Source organism: Herpailurus yagouaroundi, unplaced genomic scaffold (genome assembly GCF_014898765.1).
Source record: "Herpailurus yagouaroundi ecotype Mexico unplaced genomic scaffold, PumYag 28, whole genome shotgun sequence".
In the NCBI taxonomy this organism is placed as follows: Eukaryota; Metazoa; Chordata; class Mammalia; order Carnivora; family Felidae; genus Herpailurus; species Herpailurus yagouaroundi.
Genome location: NW_024412376.1, coordinates 3,831,405 through 3,847,846, shown reverse-complemented (window position 1 = coordinate 3,847,846; position 16,442 = coordinate 3,831,405). Strand labels below are relative to the sequence as shown.

Here is a 16,442-nt window from a genome sequence, read left to right as displayed (position 1 = left end):
GCAGAGAGTCTGTTCTGATAGTCTTTTGGTTATTTACTGGGTTAGTTACACTGCTGTGGCTGTGATCTAGGTGTACCCATGGGATAAGGTAAGCTTAGGATCCTCCTACTCTGCTATCTTCCCAGGCTCCCTGCCAAATTCATTTTTTTTTAAGTCCTACAATCATGTAAATTCCATTAATTTTTCTCAAAATGCAAGATAAAATGAAAAATAATGGAGAGAATGCCTGCTATTATGCTCAAATAATGTGTAGCTTCTCTCAAACATTTTAGTGACTGTAAGTTTAGGAATTAGGAGAGGGAACGTCCAAACCCTTGAGATGCTGTCCTCCTTTCCTTCCACTCATATGCAAATGTCCTGGGGTATGTGCCTTTTGAGAACCTGGAGGCCAACAATTCCAAATGACTCTTAGTATGCCCAGGTCAGCAACTGTAGAGGTGGAAAGCCATTCCTCAAGCTGGCCCTTGGGCAGATAGGAATTGAAGTCTGTGAAGCAGAGTAGTAGAAACAAAGGAATGAGCTGGCAGAAGCATGTGTTGGTGGGGTATGTAGGGAGCTCATGGGAAAGGGAAGGACAGGGGACTGAAATGATAAAAACATAAAAGAAATACTGTGTGAGGCTGATTGCTAGGAAGGATACTGGGAAGTATGGTGGGATGAGATGTAGCCAGTTTTCAGGGAGAGATGCCAGGCTGGGATGGAGAGGAAGAGGTCTAGAAGCTGACAGAGGAGGCATGGGGTCTGTACCAATGCAAGAGTCACTGAGGGGTCAGGGAGGACTCAGGCACCCTGACTGGCCTGCTGGTGGTAAAAATAATACTACAATGATAATGCAATTTTCATACTAGTTATTTGACAATTATTACATTATTATCAAAACCCCAAAACAAGTGAACTCAGAAAGAGCCTTCAATTTAAAATCTAGGCCTGGAATTACCACTAAATGGCTATGTTGAAAGTGTAGCTTCATCTGGGAAACCTCAACTTCTTCAGCTATTCAATGGAGAAATGGGCAAAGCCATTCTCCAGGATTTTTCACCTCCAACATGCTGAAATCCTGGGGCCAGGCCAACGTCGCTGCCATGGAGACAGACTCAATCCTTTAAGACATTCAATTCCAAGTTCAGCAGTTTTCTGTCAGCTCATCTAAATTATAGCAAACTCCAAAATGACAAATCCACAGATAAAGAGGATTCTGTACTAATTTTCTTTTCCTTTCTCCCCACCGCCCCCTTCAGGCTCAGAGTTTATTTGTTAACCAGCACCAACTATAAACAGTCAACCCTTTCAGAAGATGCTCAAATCCACTACTGAAAGCTGTCAGTACATTTTGTAAACAGAGCAAAACTCTGTCTTATACATAGGCCAAAGAAGGGGATCAAGAGAGTCAGCATGTGCTCACAGAAAGTCTCTGGGAGGCTGTGGCCTGATGCAGCATCCTCCAGAGCACCTGGGTTGGTTCTGGACCAAAACAACAAATCACAGACTACAAAAGTCCTTGCAGTGTCTATAATAGGCAAAGTCAATGATGTAGACAGAATTGAGGCACATGTAGAAATCCTCCTAGTGAAAGGATCCTCCCATCATGATCCCCACTCCAAATAACTATATCCTCTATATTGTCCCTGCAGGACTTCTAGGATGCAGAGTGGGGTACACTGGGGTAGTCTGGAGTCCTGGTGCCATGAGACACCATCTAAATCATGCAATAGATATAAAATGACTCATCTTCCTTGAGCCCCAGGTCTCTATTCTCTAAACTGAGGTTAAGACAACTCCTGCATAGGACTTTGGTGACAAATAAATGGATTAATGAAAGCCCTTTGTAAATGGTAAAATTAGTGGAAAAACTATTCAAATGTAAATCATTAGAGTTATAACTTTATATAACCATATGACTTTAATACTCTCTAAAGTCTATGGTGTATTTTTTAATTGAGATAATGTAGTGGGAATAGCATATTAGCTAACTATAGCATTGTCAATGGTTTGCTTGTAAGATGGATCTATCACTACACACCTCTAAGTGTCCAAGGACTTGAATCTAATACTTGAACTACTGGAAACAAGATGTTTGTCAGACTGGGGTTTCTAAAAACATAGGAACTACAAAGGGCAATGAAGTCAGAGGGGGTGGAGAGTGGGGGGCGGGGAGAAGAGCAGGGAGATGCCACAGGGAGCATATGTATTTACTCCCAGGGTTTGGGGAGAGGGACGGCTGTTAAAGTACATATTCCACCTGACAATTTTGTCTTGGCCAGCACTAATAATCGTGGTGATCTTGCCCAGGAGATTTTCAAGCTGTGTTGCAGCCTCTTCTTACTGCTTACAGTAAACTGCAAGAGTGACAGATTGATGGAAGAACTGTTACACAAAAAGGAGCCAAGATTTGATGATTTTGAAAATTCTCAGCTTCTCTAGATATCAAAAGATGCTAAAATTAAGAAATGGCTTCCAGGTTGCCAGGAAAATGTGGTCTAGAAATAAAGCTGAATGAGACAGCATTGCCCTTGGTTAGGACTTCAAAAAGATCGAAGGATCAGACGATTAGTGGATCCCACACAAGGGGCTGCTGAAGAGAGTGAGGGCACTACATACAAGTTGTCTCGGGAACAATAGGACCCCTGGGAAGTATGAGGACTTTTGTTTCAGCCTTCTCAACAAAATCCAAACTAGAGAAAAGCTTTTCTCTAAGAGATTTCAGGATGTGACTTTTTTTTTCTAGTACAGCAAACCCCAATAAGATTCACAGAAATCTCTCAGAGTTTTTGAGAAAATTAGATCAGCAGGAATAGTGGTATTTTGGATTGAAAGGAGTAGAGACAATAAAAAATGAGGTCGGCCGACCCTAGAAAGTCTACTGGCAAGAAGCAAGCCCACCAAACTAGCTGGATACAAACGTGCACAGGCTTTCATGAAAAAGGATGGCCCAGAGGGCAGACCAAGGTAAGCAGCATCTGAGAAGTGCTTTCCAAAGATCCTTGCATCCTGGTATCCTTGTCCTGTTGAGATCCCCTCCCTTTGAGTGTGGACTGGATCCAGTGACTTGCTTCTAACAAATGGAATATGGACAGTATTATTGCTAGATCAGGTTATAAAACACTGATTTCCATCTTGTTACCTCCCACACTGTCTGTTGCCGTGTTGCTTGTTCAGATTGTTATGAGCTGTCCATGCCCAGAAATGCCTCTGGCCAGTATGTCATAAGGAATGGAGACCCTCATTCCAACCACTCACCAGGAACCAGATCCTGCTAACAATCACCTGAGTGAGACTGTAGACAGATTCACCCCTAGGGCAGGCTTGACTAAAGCTTTAGAAGAAACCCAGAGCTAGAGAACCTAGATAAACCATGCCTAGTTTCTTGTCCCGGTCATTGTGAGATAGTAAATATTTAGGGCACCACGTTTAGGGATAATTTGTTAAGCAACAACAGATAAAAATGGTCAGTGTTATGGACTGAATTATGTGATTCCCATTCATATGTTAAAGATCTAATTCCCAGTATTCAGAATGTGATGTTATTTAGAAAGAGAGTCATTGCAGATGTAACTAGTTAAGATGAGCTAATACTGCAGTAGAGTTAATCTAATCCAACCTGACCAGTGTTCTTCCAGAAAAGGGAAATTTGGACACAGTTATGTCTATCAAGAAAACACCATGTGAAGATTGGCTTTAGGCTACCACAAGCCAAGGAACTATCAGAAGCTGGGGGAGAGGCCTCAAACATCCTTTCCCAGTACCTTCAGATGGAGCAGGGTCCTACTGACACATTGAGTTGGATTTCTAGCCTGCAGAACGGTGACAGAATAAACTTCTGTTTTATAAGCCACTCAGTCTGTGGTGGTTACCGCAACCTTAGCAAACTAATACAATCAGTAAATGGGAGAAGTGTTATGGAGTGCCAAGTAGAAAAGAAATCAAAGAATGCTTTGTTCTGATTCCAGTAGATTCCAGTAGTCCTCTGTGAAACACTGACATCCCCTCACTACATCCTGGCAAACAGACAAACAACAATCAATGTGTGCCTATTCAAATGCCATCACCATAGTCTTTTCCCCTCGGAGAAGTTATGGGGATGCAATGAGTCACACTCATGTGAACATACCCCTGACATCACAACCTCCTTCACCCACCTCAGAAATGTAAACAGGGTAGAGTAACTAGAGGAAAACAAACCAGAGCAAAGCCCTGAGGCACACAGTAAGAAAGAAAGGTCAATATAAGGAGAATCCACCTGTATCTCACCTCTGATATAGATTTGTTCCTTTAAAAAATAAATAAATAATGAGAGAGGATTCAACTCTCTTTTGTGTAAATTAATTTACAGCACAAGTTAACCCATTTAAAGAACCACACAGTGAATCACTTCAACAAGAAAAAATCATCTTCTAATGTACCTCTTACATAAGTTTGGGCTCTATGGAGAAGCACACGCCAGCCAGGTTCTGAATGTGAATGAGTAGTCTCCTAGGGGTCAATATCCAGCAATTCTAAAACCCTATACATATTGGCTTTCAATTAATAAACAAAAAGCAATTGATTATGGAAAATTCAGGGCTGAAAAATAGACACCGTGATTAAAATTCATGCTGACTGCTCTCAATCAGGGCTGGCAAGTCCTGATGGGGAAAAAAATCTTTTTTTTTTTTGTTGACTTTGTTAATACCTAAGAAGAAAGACATGAGAAATGAATTACATTCCAAGGGTCCTAAGAGGGAAACACTGGTTCCTGAGGCAGCATAATTATCTGCTTCCAGCCCCTGACCTTTACTCCCTGATGACTGACAGAGAGGGAAGGGAGAAGGGAGCAGGGCTCTCTGGGGCTCTGTGTGAGCTAGAAGTGCCAGGAATTGCTCTGCTTCTAACCGATTGCTATAGAAATGTAGGTTATGTGCAGCACATAAAGCTGCATTGAAATATGGTTCAATACCGTTTCTGCCAGATCCTCCAAACAGACTCAGATGCATCCTGCCACCAGGGGCTGGTGTGAGTAGTGTATAATTTCTAAAAGCATTTCATACACGCACCAAACGTGGAAAAAATATGGAAATGCAATCATGATAAGGAGTGACATTTCTCAAGGTGTGCCATTTGCAATATTTTGATTAACTCCCATTTCTGAATGGCAAAGCAGCTTCTGTTAATAAACAGCAAGCTTCAATTAGACATCTGTGAATGCAATCTACGTGGAACTCTTGGCTGGCACATGTGTGTCACCAGTTTTCCCACAGCCTGTGTGCTTGTGATCCAGACTGGGGGTGGGGAAGGGTGTTTCCAGCCATCTCATGAAGTGCTGGGCATTTCACTCCTGTGAGCATGGAGAACCCCTACACTAGTGTTGATGTCATTTCTTTCCTTTCTTGGCCTTTCTCACAGTCTGACTCCCTGACCAAGAATTCAGAGTCTAGAGAGTGGCCATTCGCTGAATGGAAGCCGTCCTCTGATACTAGGAAAGTATTTAATTAGCAATTTGGAAAGGAAAGAAGCCACAATGTGGAAAAAAGAATGTGGATCCTGGGGCCAGACCAATCTGTGTTTGAATTTAAGGCTTCACTGTGTAGTGATCATGTGACCTGGGAAAATGATCTCAGTGTTCTCAGCTAAGTCACCCCATCTATGAATGGGGATCATGAAGAATTGGCCCTTTAGAGCCAGGCACTGTTGCAATGTGATGATGACACCGTGGGAAATCAAAGTGGCAAAACTCCATGCCTTACAGTTTAGTATGAAGACATTGGCAACACATGAAAATAACGAAATTGCACAGTGCATGGGAAGGTGATAAGGACTATAAAGAAAAATAAAACAGGGCAGAGGATGTGGATGATGTGGGAACAAGAGCTGCAATTTTGAATGGAGTGCTCAGGGAAATTGCCATTTTGTGTGCTAGGAACTTGCCAGGTGACAGGTGGTTGGGAGGAAGAGGGATCAGCAAGCACAAACACTCTGAGGCCAGAGCACTGCTGAGGGCTCCAAGAGCATCAAGGAGGCCAGTGTGGCTGCAGCTGAGGGAAGGAGGAGGAGAAGCTGGAGGAAGCAAAGAAATAACTGGAGGTAGGAGGGTTTGGTGTGGGGGGGGCCTTGTAGGCCAATGTGCAGGCTTGGGCTTTTATGATGAACAAGAGGGACAGCCATTAGTGTGTTTTGAACTAAGAAGTGGGCTGATCATTAAGGATTCTGTGAATTAAAAGAAGATGAAGATAGGGGCATGTGGGTGGCTCAGTCAGTTAGGCATCCAACTCTTGATTTTGGCTCAGGTTGTGATCTCACGGTTTGATGAGTTTGAGCCCCATATTGGGCTCTGTGCACTGACCACTCAGCCTATTTGAGATTCTTTCTCTCCCTCTCTCTCTGCCCCTCCCCTGATCATGCTCTCTCTGTCTCTCTCAAAATAAATAAATAAACTTAAAAAAAAGAGAAGATGAGTGGCACCTGGGTGGCTCAGTCGGTTGAGTGTCTGACCCTTGACTTTGGCTCAGGTCATGATCTCACAGTTTGTAGGCTCAAGCCCTGCACTGGGCTCCGTGCTCACAGTGCAGAGCCTGCTTGGGATTCTCTCTCTGTTCCTCTCCCTCAAAATAAGTAAATAAAGTTTAAATTTACTTTAAAAAAAAAAGAAGATGAGATAAAGATGAAGAAGAGGAGAAGAGGAGAAGGGGAGGGGGAGGAGGAAGAAAAAGAGGAGGAGAAAAGGGGAAGGAAAAAATGCTATGAAGTACTTTGCACATCTCCCAGGGCAGGTAGTTTTAAAAATGAGATCTTAAACCCTTTTCACATCCCCCAGAGAATCACACTGATCTTTCTTTCTCTTCTCCCTTGCCCCAAGATTGTGTGATTTATGCATACAATTTTGGTTGGCAATTTTTATGTCGCCTGAATTAATGGCATGAAACTTAAGTAATAAGAAGGAGGTCTGGAAGCAAAGCACATTGTTTTATCAGAGATTCTGGCGATTTCTGTTGGTGATTTCTGCCCTGCTGGGACAAGGAAGTCAGATACGTTTGGCCATCCATCCATCAGCAGCTGTCCAGAGATAGGGGTGCTCTTGACCAGTGTCTGCAGATTCACTCCACATATCTGTTTGGAGAGTGCAAGGCTGTGTTCTCCCAAAACAAAGAAAGACAAAGACAAGGATGGGGCTGATGGAGTACCTGTCCATTTGGGAGAAATTAATTCTGCAATTTCATGATCTCATAGTTGTTACATTAATCTGTAGCTGTTTTTCTCTTTACTAACTTCTGCTTAGCAGACAAAGGTCAAAAGGGAGACATAGATGAAGAGAAGCAAGCTCACTAACACCCTCTCCTTACAAGATTTGAGGCAGTCGGCCAACTGTGCTGTGTCATTAAAATGTCTTCTGAGAAAGAAAGGCTCACAACTCCCCAGCATGCATCTCAAGCCTTGACTTCTCGTCTCAGCGCTGGGTAAGATAGTGCTGAGAGACCTCAAATGCCACACTGTCCAAGACATTTTAGCTTCCCAACCAGTGTCTCTTTACACAGTCCTTAGCTGAGGGAATGGCTCCTCTGTCTAGAAATCTGGGAATCAAAGACTCCTCACACATACTTGGTAATTGAGTGATCTTCATTCTACTTGTCAAGCAACTCCCTGAGCTAGTATTTCTGATGTGGCTATGATAGTTCAGAATATAAGTTGTTTCACCTCCTCTCCCTGTTTCTTATCATATCTTCTAACCCATCCACTGATTTATTAAAACCTGATTAGGTCCCTTCCCTACTTAAATTCTCCAATGTCTCCTCATTGCCCAAATCCCTTAGGTTTACACACTAGACTCTGTAATTTGGCTACTGACCCTCTCCAGTATTATTTTTCAATACCTGCCCTTCTTGCTTCCTCATTTCCCCAACCAAAATGCACCTTACTCTCCAGCCATTTTGAGTTTGTTGTTCTCCTAAAGTGTACTAAGCTGCTTTAAGCAAATCCTTTGTTTAATCTGTCCCCTTGCCTGGAGTTCTGGCCTCACGGTGACAAGGCGCCTCCCAGACCTGCAGCTACAGGGAACAGTATCGACCAAGAGAGACAGAGATGCAAGTTCTGACACTGAGCTCTGATTACTTCTCCTGGGCTCCTCCCAGACCATGCCTGAGGGCAGCAGAGATGTTAAGGCAGATCTTTTCTGGAAGGCGGGGAGTTCTTCTGAGGCCAACTTTGGCTCCTTTTTCCAAGGACCATACAATGGTCTAGGATACTTCCACCTGACTTTCCCCTCCCTCTTTCCCTTACTCAGGGCCAGACATGCGGTCTAACAGCTTTCCCAGTTTCTTCTGCATCACATTGCACTTTCTCTTTCACTTCTTTCCCCTAATGATGTACTTACACATTTAATCCTCTCTTGGCAGCTACATCTCAGGGGATCCAGTCCCAGACTAATGCAATGACTATCTGGTGAAAGCCTACTTTTTTTTTTTTAATTTATTTTTGAGAAAGAGAGAGAGACAGAGACAGAGCATGAGCAGGGGAGGGGCAGAGAGAGATGGAAACACAGAATCTGAAGCAGGCTCCAGGCTCTGAGCTGTCAGCACAGAGCCCAATATGGGGCTCCAACTCATGAGCCGCGAGATCATGACCTGAGCCGAAGTTGGCCGCTTAACCAACTGAGCCACCCAGGTTCCCCAAGCCTACTTTTTATCTGAGATGGTTCTCCTCCATCTTATGACCCCTAGGCAAAATGATATATCATATGTAATAATAGTATATTATATACTGTAACTAATAATGGCACTATTAATATTAGAGATGTAAATATTCATACATCTCCACTGTATCCTACCTGAAATGCCATCACATCTCCTGTTATACTGCATTTGTCCATTAGAGTGGTGGTGTCTTACACAACATCTCTGCACCCACAGAGCCAAGCACAGTGGCTGGCTCACAACCCACAATGGTTCATCAGTGACTAGAAAAGTGCTTAGCACATAGCAGATGTTCAATAAATGCATGTTGAAAAGTGAATGCATTTTACTGGCTAAATGAAGGAAGGCCTGGATGAATGGCACACAGGCCTGGAGGGCAAGGGTAGAAACCAAAAGTCTTAGAGAGACAGGAGGGAGAAAGAGCAAATGTGTTTTTTGTTTGTTTGTTTGTTTGTTTTTTCCCTGAAGGAATAATGGTGAATGAGCAAATCCTTACAGATAAGGTTTATGAAAAAGATATCAAATTGCTCTACTGACATTTTAATTAAAAGTGTAATTATAAATCAAGTATTTGAAATTTTGTAATTTTAGGTTGCCCTGTTTGAGTACTTAGGCTGTCATTAGTTGTTATGTAGTGGAAGATGCATTGGGATTGGGTACAGCCTGAATGTTCAATAAAGGTGGGCAGTTTGCTGTGGGAAACACACAGCCTCATCTCTGAATGAGAAAGATATAAATGTGTGGAAGAGATCTGAAAGTCATCACCTCATTTTGAACTGTGTTGTCAAGAGCAAGGTACTCTTCATGGAACAAGGCAGATACCAGTCTTTTAGTTAGGGAGATACCACGTTTTTAAGAAATATTTTTTAATCCCTGATATGTCTGCATTTGCAATTTCTCATTTAAGAAATGAAAGCTAATGAAGTTTAAACAACTTGGATTCAAATCCCAGTTTTTCCCTTTGCTACCCGTGTGACTTTGAACAAGGAACTTAACCTTCCAGAGCACTGATCTCCTATAAAAGGAGAATAATAATTAAACTTCCCATACAGTGTTTTGGAGGATTGAATGAACTGATAAATGTGTATGCCACAAGAACAGCGTCTGACACACAATTGCTGCTCAGTAAATGCTGGCTGAATTGACAGCCAGTGCTGTGGTGGCATCTAATGCATTTTAAATGTCTGAGATGAATTTACAGCTTGGTATTTCTCCAAAGTTGAAATCTACTTGGAAAGGTTTCTCATAATAACCCTCTCTTACTCTTGTGAACCCACTCACTCTTCCCGGCTGTATTCCCAGCTCCGGTTCTGAGGAGAGAGCTCTTCTTTTGCAGGGTCTGAGGAATGTTTCCAGTATCGTTACTACTTTTTTAGGTCATCTGTCCACCAATCGAGCTGCTGCTGCTACTGCCACTTTTCAAAGAGTTTAGTCCTCCTCAGGCCTCATAGCCCAGCTCTCCATAAACACATGTAGTTGTAAAGCTGTGCTTTTAAGGGCTAATTCTCTGTCCTTCTCCCACTTGGCCGCTCCCCCATCCCTGTAGTTACTCTCCAAATCCTCCCTAGTCTACTTACTAAAACCCATCTCCTGGAAAGGATCAAATAAGCCATTTACATTAGAGATCTTTCAATAAATTGAACTAATATTTGTATTAGAATAAGTCTCCTCATGCTAAATGTATCACTGACCAGTAAGGCAACCACACACTCCGCTGATGCCCAAGGGGACTCCACATGATCACTCCTTGACTCTGACTATGAAAAAGTGTGGTGGCTTTAAAATACGTCCACAGATTCTTTCACATTCCTCCTTTCGAGGGAAGGAGACTAGTCTCTACCCCAACTCCCCCATTACTGTGTCTGGACTTAACTCGCTTCTTGAAAAAAAATACAGTTAATGGTGTGTGATTTTAGACACTTGGTTGCACAAGGTACTGTGTCCCCCTCCTTGTTCTTCTTGGATTTCTCACTCTGGATGAGGAAAGAGCCCTGTGGGAGGAACAGAGGCCTCTCGCCAATAGCCATGTGGGTACACTCTCTTGAAAGCATACTCTTCAGCCCCATTCAAGCCTGAAGATGTCTTCAACCCCAGGCTATGTCTTGGTATTCCTGATTCACAGAAACTATGAGATAGCAAATATTTGTTGCATAAGCTACTAGATTGGGGAAAATTTCTTATAAATAGCATATAGTTAATACAGAGGAAATCTGGATGTTCTGATGTTTTGCAGTTATAATAGGTGATACATTGCGTTTCAAGATAGCTGCTGAGTTTCTTGTGCCATCACAGAAAAATGGGGCCTGAAAATGCTAAAACAAATTCCAAAGCCCTGATGTACTCTCATCCTAAAATAAGAATGCCTTTCAGGTGGTTTTAAGGACCAAACTAATGGCACCTTACATTCAGGTAGCATTTCATGTCTGATCTCATTTCATCCTCACAATAATCCCATTGGGAAGGTAGGAAAATTACTATTATACATTTGGTAGATGACTTAAAGTGAACTGCTTAAAGTTTCAAAGAAAATGAGTAATATGGATGGCATGAGAATTCAGGACCCCTCAATTTCAATCTAACATCATTTCTTCTATATTATACTCTCTGCATGAATCCATTCCCACACCAGTGACTGTGTTAGCTAATATGGGAGAGAAAAGAAATACTTCCTGATTATTCATTCTGTGCCAAGGTGTACACCAGGTATTTCACACACTTCATTTCATATAATCATCATATCCAATTGCACAGCACTTGTTAACATCAGTTTTCATAGGAGGACACTTGAAAGTGAGGGAAATTAATGAAAGCATTGCCGATGGCCACTTCTGCCACTCAGGGGTATAGGAATTACAGGTGTTACATATATCAAAGTCACTACTATCCCATCTTAGTATTTCATTCCCTAAATTTCCTTATAGTTATATAACCTGACATGAGAAAAGGTGGGATCATCCCTAAGTAATTTTGTCACTTAAAGGTTTTCATAATTGGGTAAAAGGCAAGGATAGAGCAGGCTTCCATTAGAACTACAATCAAACTACCAACTTCTGCTTCTGCATTCAACAATTATAAACCCATCACTGTCTTTTAAAACAAACAGAAATTAACTAAACAAATTAATTGAGATTTTGGAAATACATCAATGAGAACATTAGACATAAACTTCTGCTTCCACAGAGCTCACTTGAAAATGTTAATCATAAATACACTAAAATCTTTGGGGGAAATGTTACTCTGCCTCATGCCACTTCCTCATCCATCCCAGCTGGGTTACCAATAACATTTGCCTATCTTTTTATTTGTTCTTCATCAACTACCTCTCAAATCCTTCTTAGTCACCACCTCAGATATCCCCTGCAGCCTTCATGATCAACAGTGACAACAATAGTACTGAGAGCTTGCCTAGATGGAGCACTGTGCTTAGCTTTAGGGTAATGATCTTATTTGATTCTCATAACCCGATGAGATCAGCACCGGTATCCCCATTCTACAGATAAAGAAACTGAATCTTAGGGAGGTTAAGCTACTTTCCAGACATCACACAACTAGTGAGTTATGTGACAACTACTAAGTGTCAGAGCATGTGTTCTTTAGAATGAAATATACAGCCACTCCTCCTAATCAGTCCTTCTTTACTGATTAGATGGAACTCATGCAGCTGAAACTCCCCCTGCCTCCTTCCCTCCAATAAATATTGTACCTATGATCCCTCTGTTCTTCCTCTAGTCTCAGAGTGTGGGGCCCTCCTTCTACTGGAGGACAGGATCTTCTCTTTCAATCCTGGAGCTCTCTGGTCCTAACTTCTCTAGATTTTCTCACACTCTTTGAAAAGTTAAGTCACCCAGTGAATACTCTATTCCCTCATCTTCCCTTTCTCACCTCTCTCACCCTTCAACACGCCAGTCAATCTTCTCTCCTGACCACTCCACACGTTGCGTTCCCTAAGGTTATCAAAACAGCACACTCCAGACTATTCAGACAACATTTAGACTGTATCTTACCAGATTTCTCTCCCTGCATTTGACTCTGCCTATCACTCCCTCCTTCTTAAAATGTGGCCAGTGTTCTGAGATACTAGCCATATGACTCCCCTACCTCTATAACTATCTCTTTCTGATCTCCTTCACATAATTTCTCCCACCCACACTTAAAATTTTGCTATTTTCCAAGGTTTCATCCTTGCTTGCCTTTTATTCTATATGCCCTTTTATTCAATAGTGCTTTCGCTCATCGTTTGAATGAATACCTCCAAGAGGATTCCTAAATCTGTATTTCCACTCCTAATTTTATAACCCTCCTGTCCCAACTCATACATCCAATTTTTATTGGAAAGTCTTTCTCAATGCTACACAGACATCTCAAACTTAACATGGATAAAACTGAATTCATGATTTTCCTCTTTGTCTCAAATCGACTTTTCCTCTTTTATTCAAGTGATGCCACCAGTCCATACCACTCAAGTCTGAAGTCCAGGCCATTGCAGAGTCCACCTGCAGGGGTCCTTCCTTCACTGCATGGCACCATTAATGTCTTAGATGACCCCCCCTAGCCCTTCTTCCACCCAGTGCTCCAAACACCCTTCTACCTCAGGAGCTTGGCACCTCTTGCCTGGACTACCTTACTAATCTCTTAATTGTTCTCTCTGTTTCTAGGCTTTTGCAATCTGCTGTCAGAGTAATATTTTTAAGATCTTTCAATGTGGGGGCACCTGGGTGGCTCAGTTGGTTAAGAGACTGACTTTTAGTGCAGGTCATGATCTCACAGTTTGTGTGCTTGAGCCCGCTTCGGGCTCTATGCTGACAACTCATAGCCTGGAGCCTGCTTCAGATTCTGTCTCCCTCTCTCTCTCTGCCCCTCCCCCATTCACACTCTGTCTCTCTATCTCTGTCAAAGACAAATAAACATTTAAAAAATTTAAAAAAATAAATAAATCCTTCAATGTGATTCCACTACCTATAAGTATTGTCTGTCTGTCTCTCTCTCTCTCTGCCTCTCTCCCCCTCATTCTCATTAATGACATTTAGGACCACTTACTCGAGCTCTTGTCTCCTGCTAATGGCTCAGGCCTATTTCTCTCTCTCTCCACCAGGCTCTTTTCTAAAGATCCAAATCAGCCTTTACATTAGTAAAGTGGTGGTGTCACTTCTTAGACCAACATCCTTACCTTTCTTGTACATCTACTCATTAAAAACTCAAGTCAAATACCACCTCTTCCAGGAAGTCTTCTCACAGGCTGGGTTGGCTGCCCCTCTTGTGCTTCTATAGCACTCTCTGCCTTCCCCTAACATGGCATTTCCCATATTATAATAAATTTATCTGTCTCTGTCTTTAATATTAGAATGTAGTTCAGGTTTTCTGTGTGCTGGCTCCTTCTAGACACTGGAGATACAGCAAGGAACAAGATCCAGAAAAATCCATGTTCTTCTGTAACTTTTATCCTATTTATGAAAGCATATGTGGGTAGGTGGATGGATGAATATATATAGAGAGATGATAGATATAGATAGATAGATTGATAGAAAGAAAGAAAGAAAGAAAGAAAGAAAGAAAGAAAGAAAGAGGAAAGGAAGGAAGGAAGGGAGGGAGGAAGGAAGGAATAGCAGAGGGGAATAAGTGCTAGGTAGAGAGTTAAAATAGAATTATGTGACAAAGAACACCTAGGAGACATTTAAGCTTAGAGTTGGTTGACAAGAAGGAGTTAGTCTCATGGTAGTTGGTGGAAAACACATCAGGAAGACATTCCAGCTAGTAAACACAAAGTTAAGGCAGAAAAACATTTGGCTGTTTGAAAATCAGAACAAAGGCTGGTCAGCATTCCTAGAGCACAGTGGGCAGGGGGAGGTTGGTGTGAGCTAGCACAGAGAGGTGGGTAAACATGAGATTGCACTCAGCTGTGTGAGCCAGCAAGAGGAGTTTGGATGCACTTCTGAGTTCAAATGGGCAACCTTCAGTGGATTTTCAGTGGAGAGGAATAAAATCTAGATTGCATTTGTGAGAGCTGACTTTGGCTCCTGCGGAGGAATGGCACAGAGAAAGGAAAATGGGCCCACAGGCAGTAAGTTAGGAGGCTGATGCAGGGAGGCCAGAAAAGATAGAGACCAGAGGCTCAGACTTGGAGGTGGAGGGATGAGATACAGAGGCAGTGTCACAGGACTGGCTGATAGATCTAACATGTAAATGGAGGGAAGGAAAAGGATCAAGGTTAGTTTTCAGACTTCTGCCTTGAGCAACTGGATAAATCGTAGTGCTGTTTAGAGATGTGGGGACCCTAGAGAAGACAGAGGTATAAGGTCATGGAGGGAAATCGAGTGTTCTCTTTTTAATCATGTTACGTTTGAGATGCCCGACTAGAGAGTCTGGAGTCAGGGCTGGATTTGATGGTATGTATCAAATGGGTTAGATCTTTTCTGGAAAGTGTGATGACAGAAAAGAATAGAGCACCAAGAAACGGTCCCTATAAGCTCCTCTGTGACCAAACCCTTTGGCCATCTTTCCTAGTCATGACTCGTAGAGGTGCTGGGCTGGGTGACGACTCCATATCTGTTGTAAGGTTTATACATTTTAATTCCCTGATGTTTGTCCAACTCTCCAATTAACTCTTGTCCTGGTGTTGGCCTCAGTAAGTGGCCTCCTGCCACTGACAACGTAAGTGCCACCTGATGCATCTCCAGCCCCACCTATTACAAAGTGGTGAAGCTATTTTCTTCAGAATGATCTTTCACAACCCTGTCAAACTTCACACACATATATAGAAAGTAAAATAGACAATTTCACCAAGGAAATTGGATATTTTATCATAACTTGTTGTCTTGAACACATTATATAAATAATAATGTGTCCAACCACAGATGGTCCATTTCCCATGAAAGCTCTGCAATAAATCTCTAAGCCATAGCACTAGCGGAATTTTCTTTCTGCTCATCAATGAGAAAACAAATCATGGTATCTCTCCCTTCAAATTAATCTCAGTATGCTGATAAAATCATGTATTCTCCAGGTGATATTTTAATTTTTTAGTATGCTGGGTATAATTCATTCCTACGTGGATATCAATTTTCTGACACATGTGAGTCTAGAATATTTTCATTAAAGGCATATGGTTCAGTTAAAAAATAAAAAGAAATGGTCTTCTCATTTATAATTTTTATACGTAGCTAAAGCAAAGAGATTCAGAATGGCACTCATTAATAAAACGAGCTTATCTTCCTGAGAAAACTGGAAGCCTTTGAAGTCACTCTAGTTTTGGTTTGTTTAATTTTTTTCAAAGAGAGACAAAATGACTTGGCACTTAATGTTTTGGCCTCTCATTTGGCATTTGACTATTGTGTCTTTTATTGTTATGTAGCAGTTTTCTTAGTGTGCCGTGGTGGTTTTGTAACATGGCTACAAAACACGTGTGCTGCAGAGCATGGCTAAGCTGAACGGCGTTTCCTGGGATTCGCCTCCCTGTCCATTTCTAGTTTTGTCTCTTTACACTCGGAAGGTCAGTGCTTCTGTAGCTCACACATGTAAGTGTCACATCCTTCTGCAGAACATTTGCTCCACTGAGGTCGAAGGTGGTGAGCATTAACATGGTTTCTGTCCCCCCATACAGTTCCAGCTCCTGCTTGGGAATTCAAGTTTGGCCTCGCTCTTCCCCACTTTATATCCATTGCCCTAACAGACTGTCCTGCATACTTCAGGCTCTAGCAGCAGAGGTAAAGGCAACAGTTTTAGATAGTGCTTAACCAGCTCCCACAATTGTCTAAGGTCAAATCCCTGTGTGTGTGTGTGTGTGTG

At 42.1% G+C, this 16,442-nt stretch overlaps 1 protein-coding gene across 2 annotated transcripts in view; it reads right to left on the bottom strand.

Annotated features, from left to right (window-relative positions):
• Positions 1-16,442, bottom strand: part of ZMAT4 (zinc finger matrin-type 4) — a 347,224-nt gene that overhangs the window by 20,002 nt on the left and 310,780 nt on the right. The window contains exon 7 of one of the 2 annotated variants that reach the window (XM_040452367.1): positions 2,901-3,052. The exons of the other annotated variant lie outside the window; for it this stretch is intronic. Coding sequence (XP_040308301.1) covers positions 2,901-3,052 — 152 coding nt within the window. The remainder of the gene's footprint in view (positions 1-2,900; positions 3,053-16,442) is intronic. 2 annotated transcript variants of the gene reach the window in all.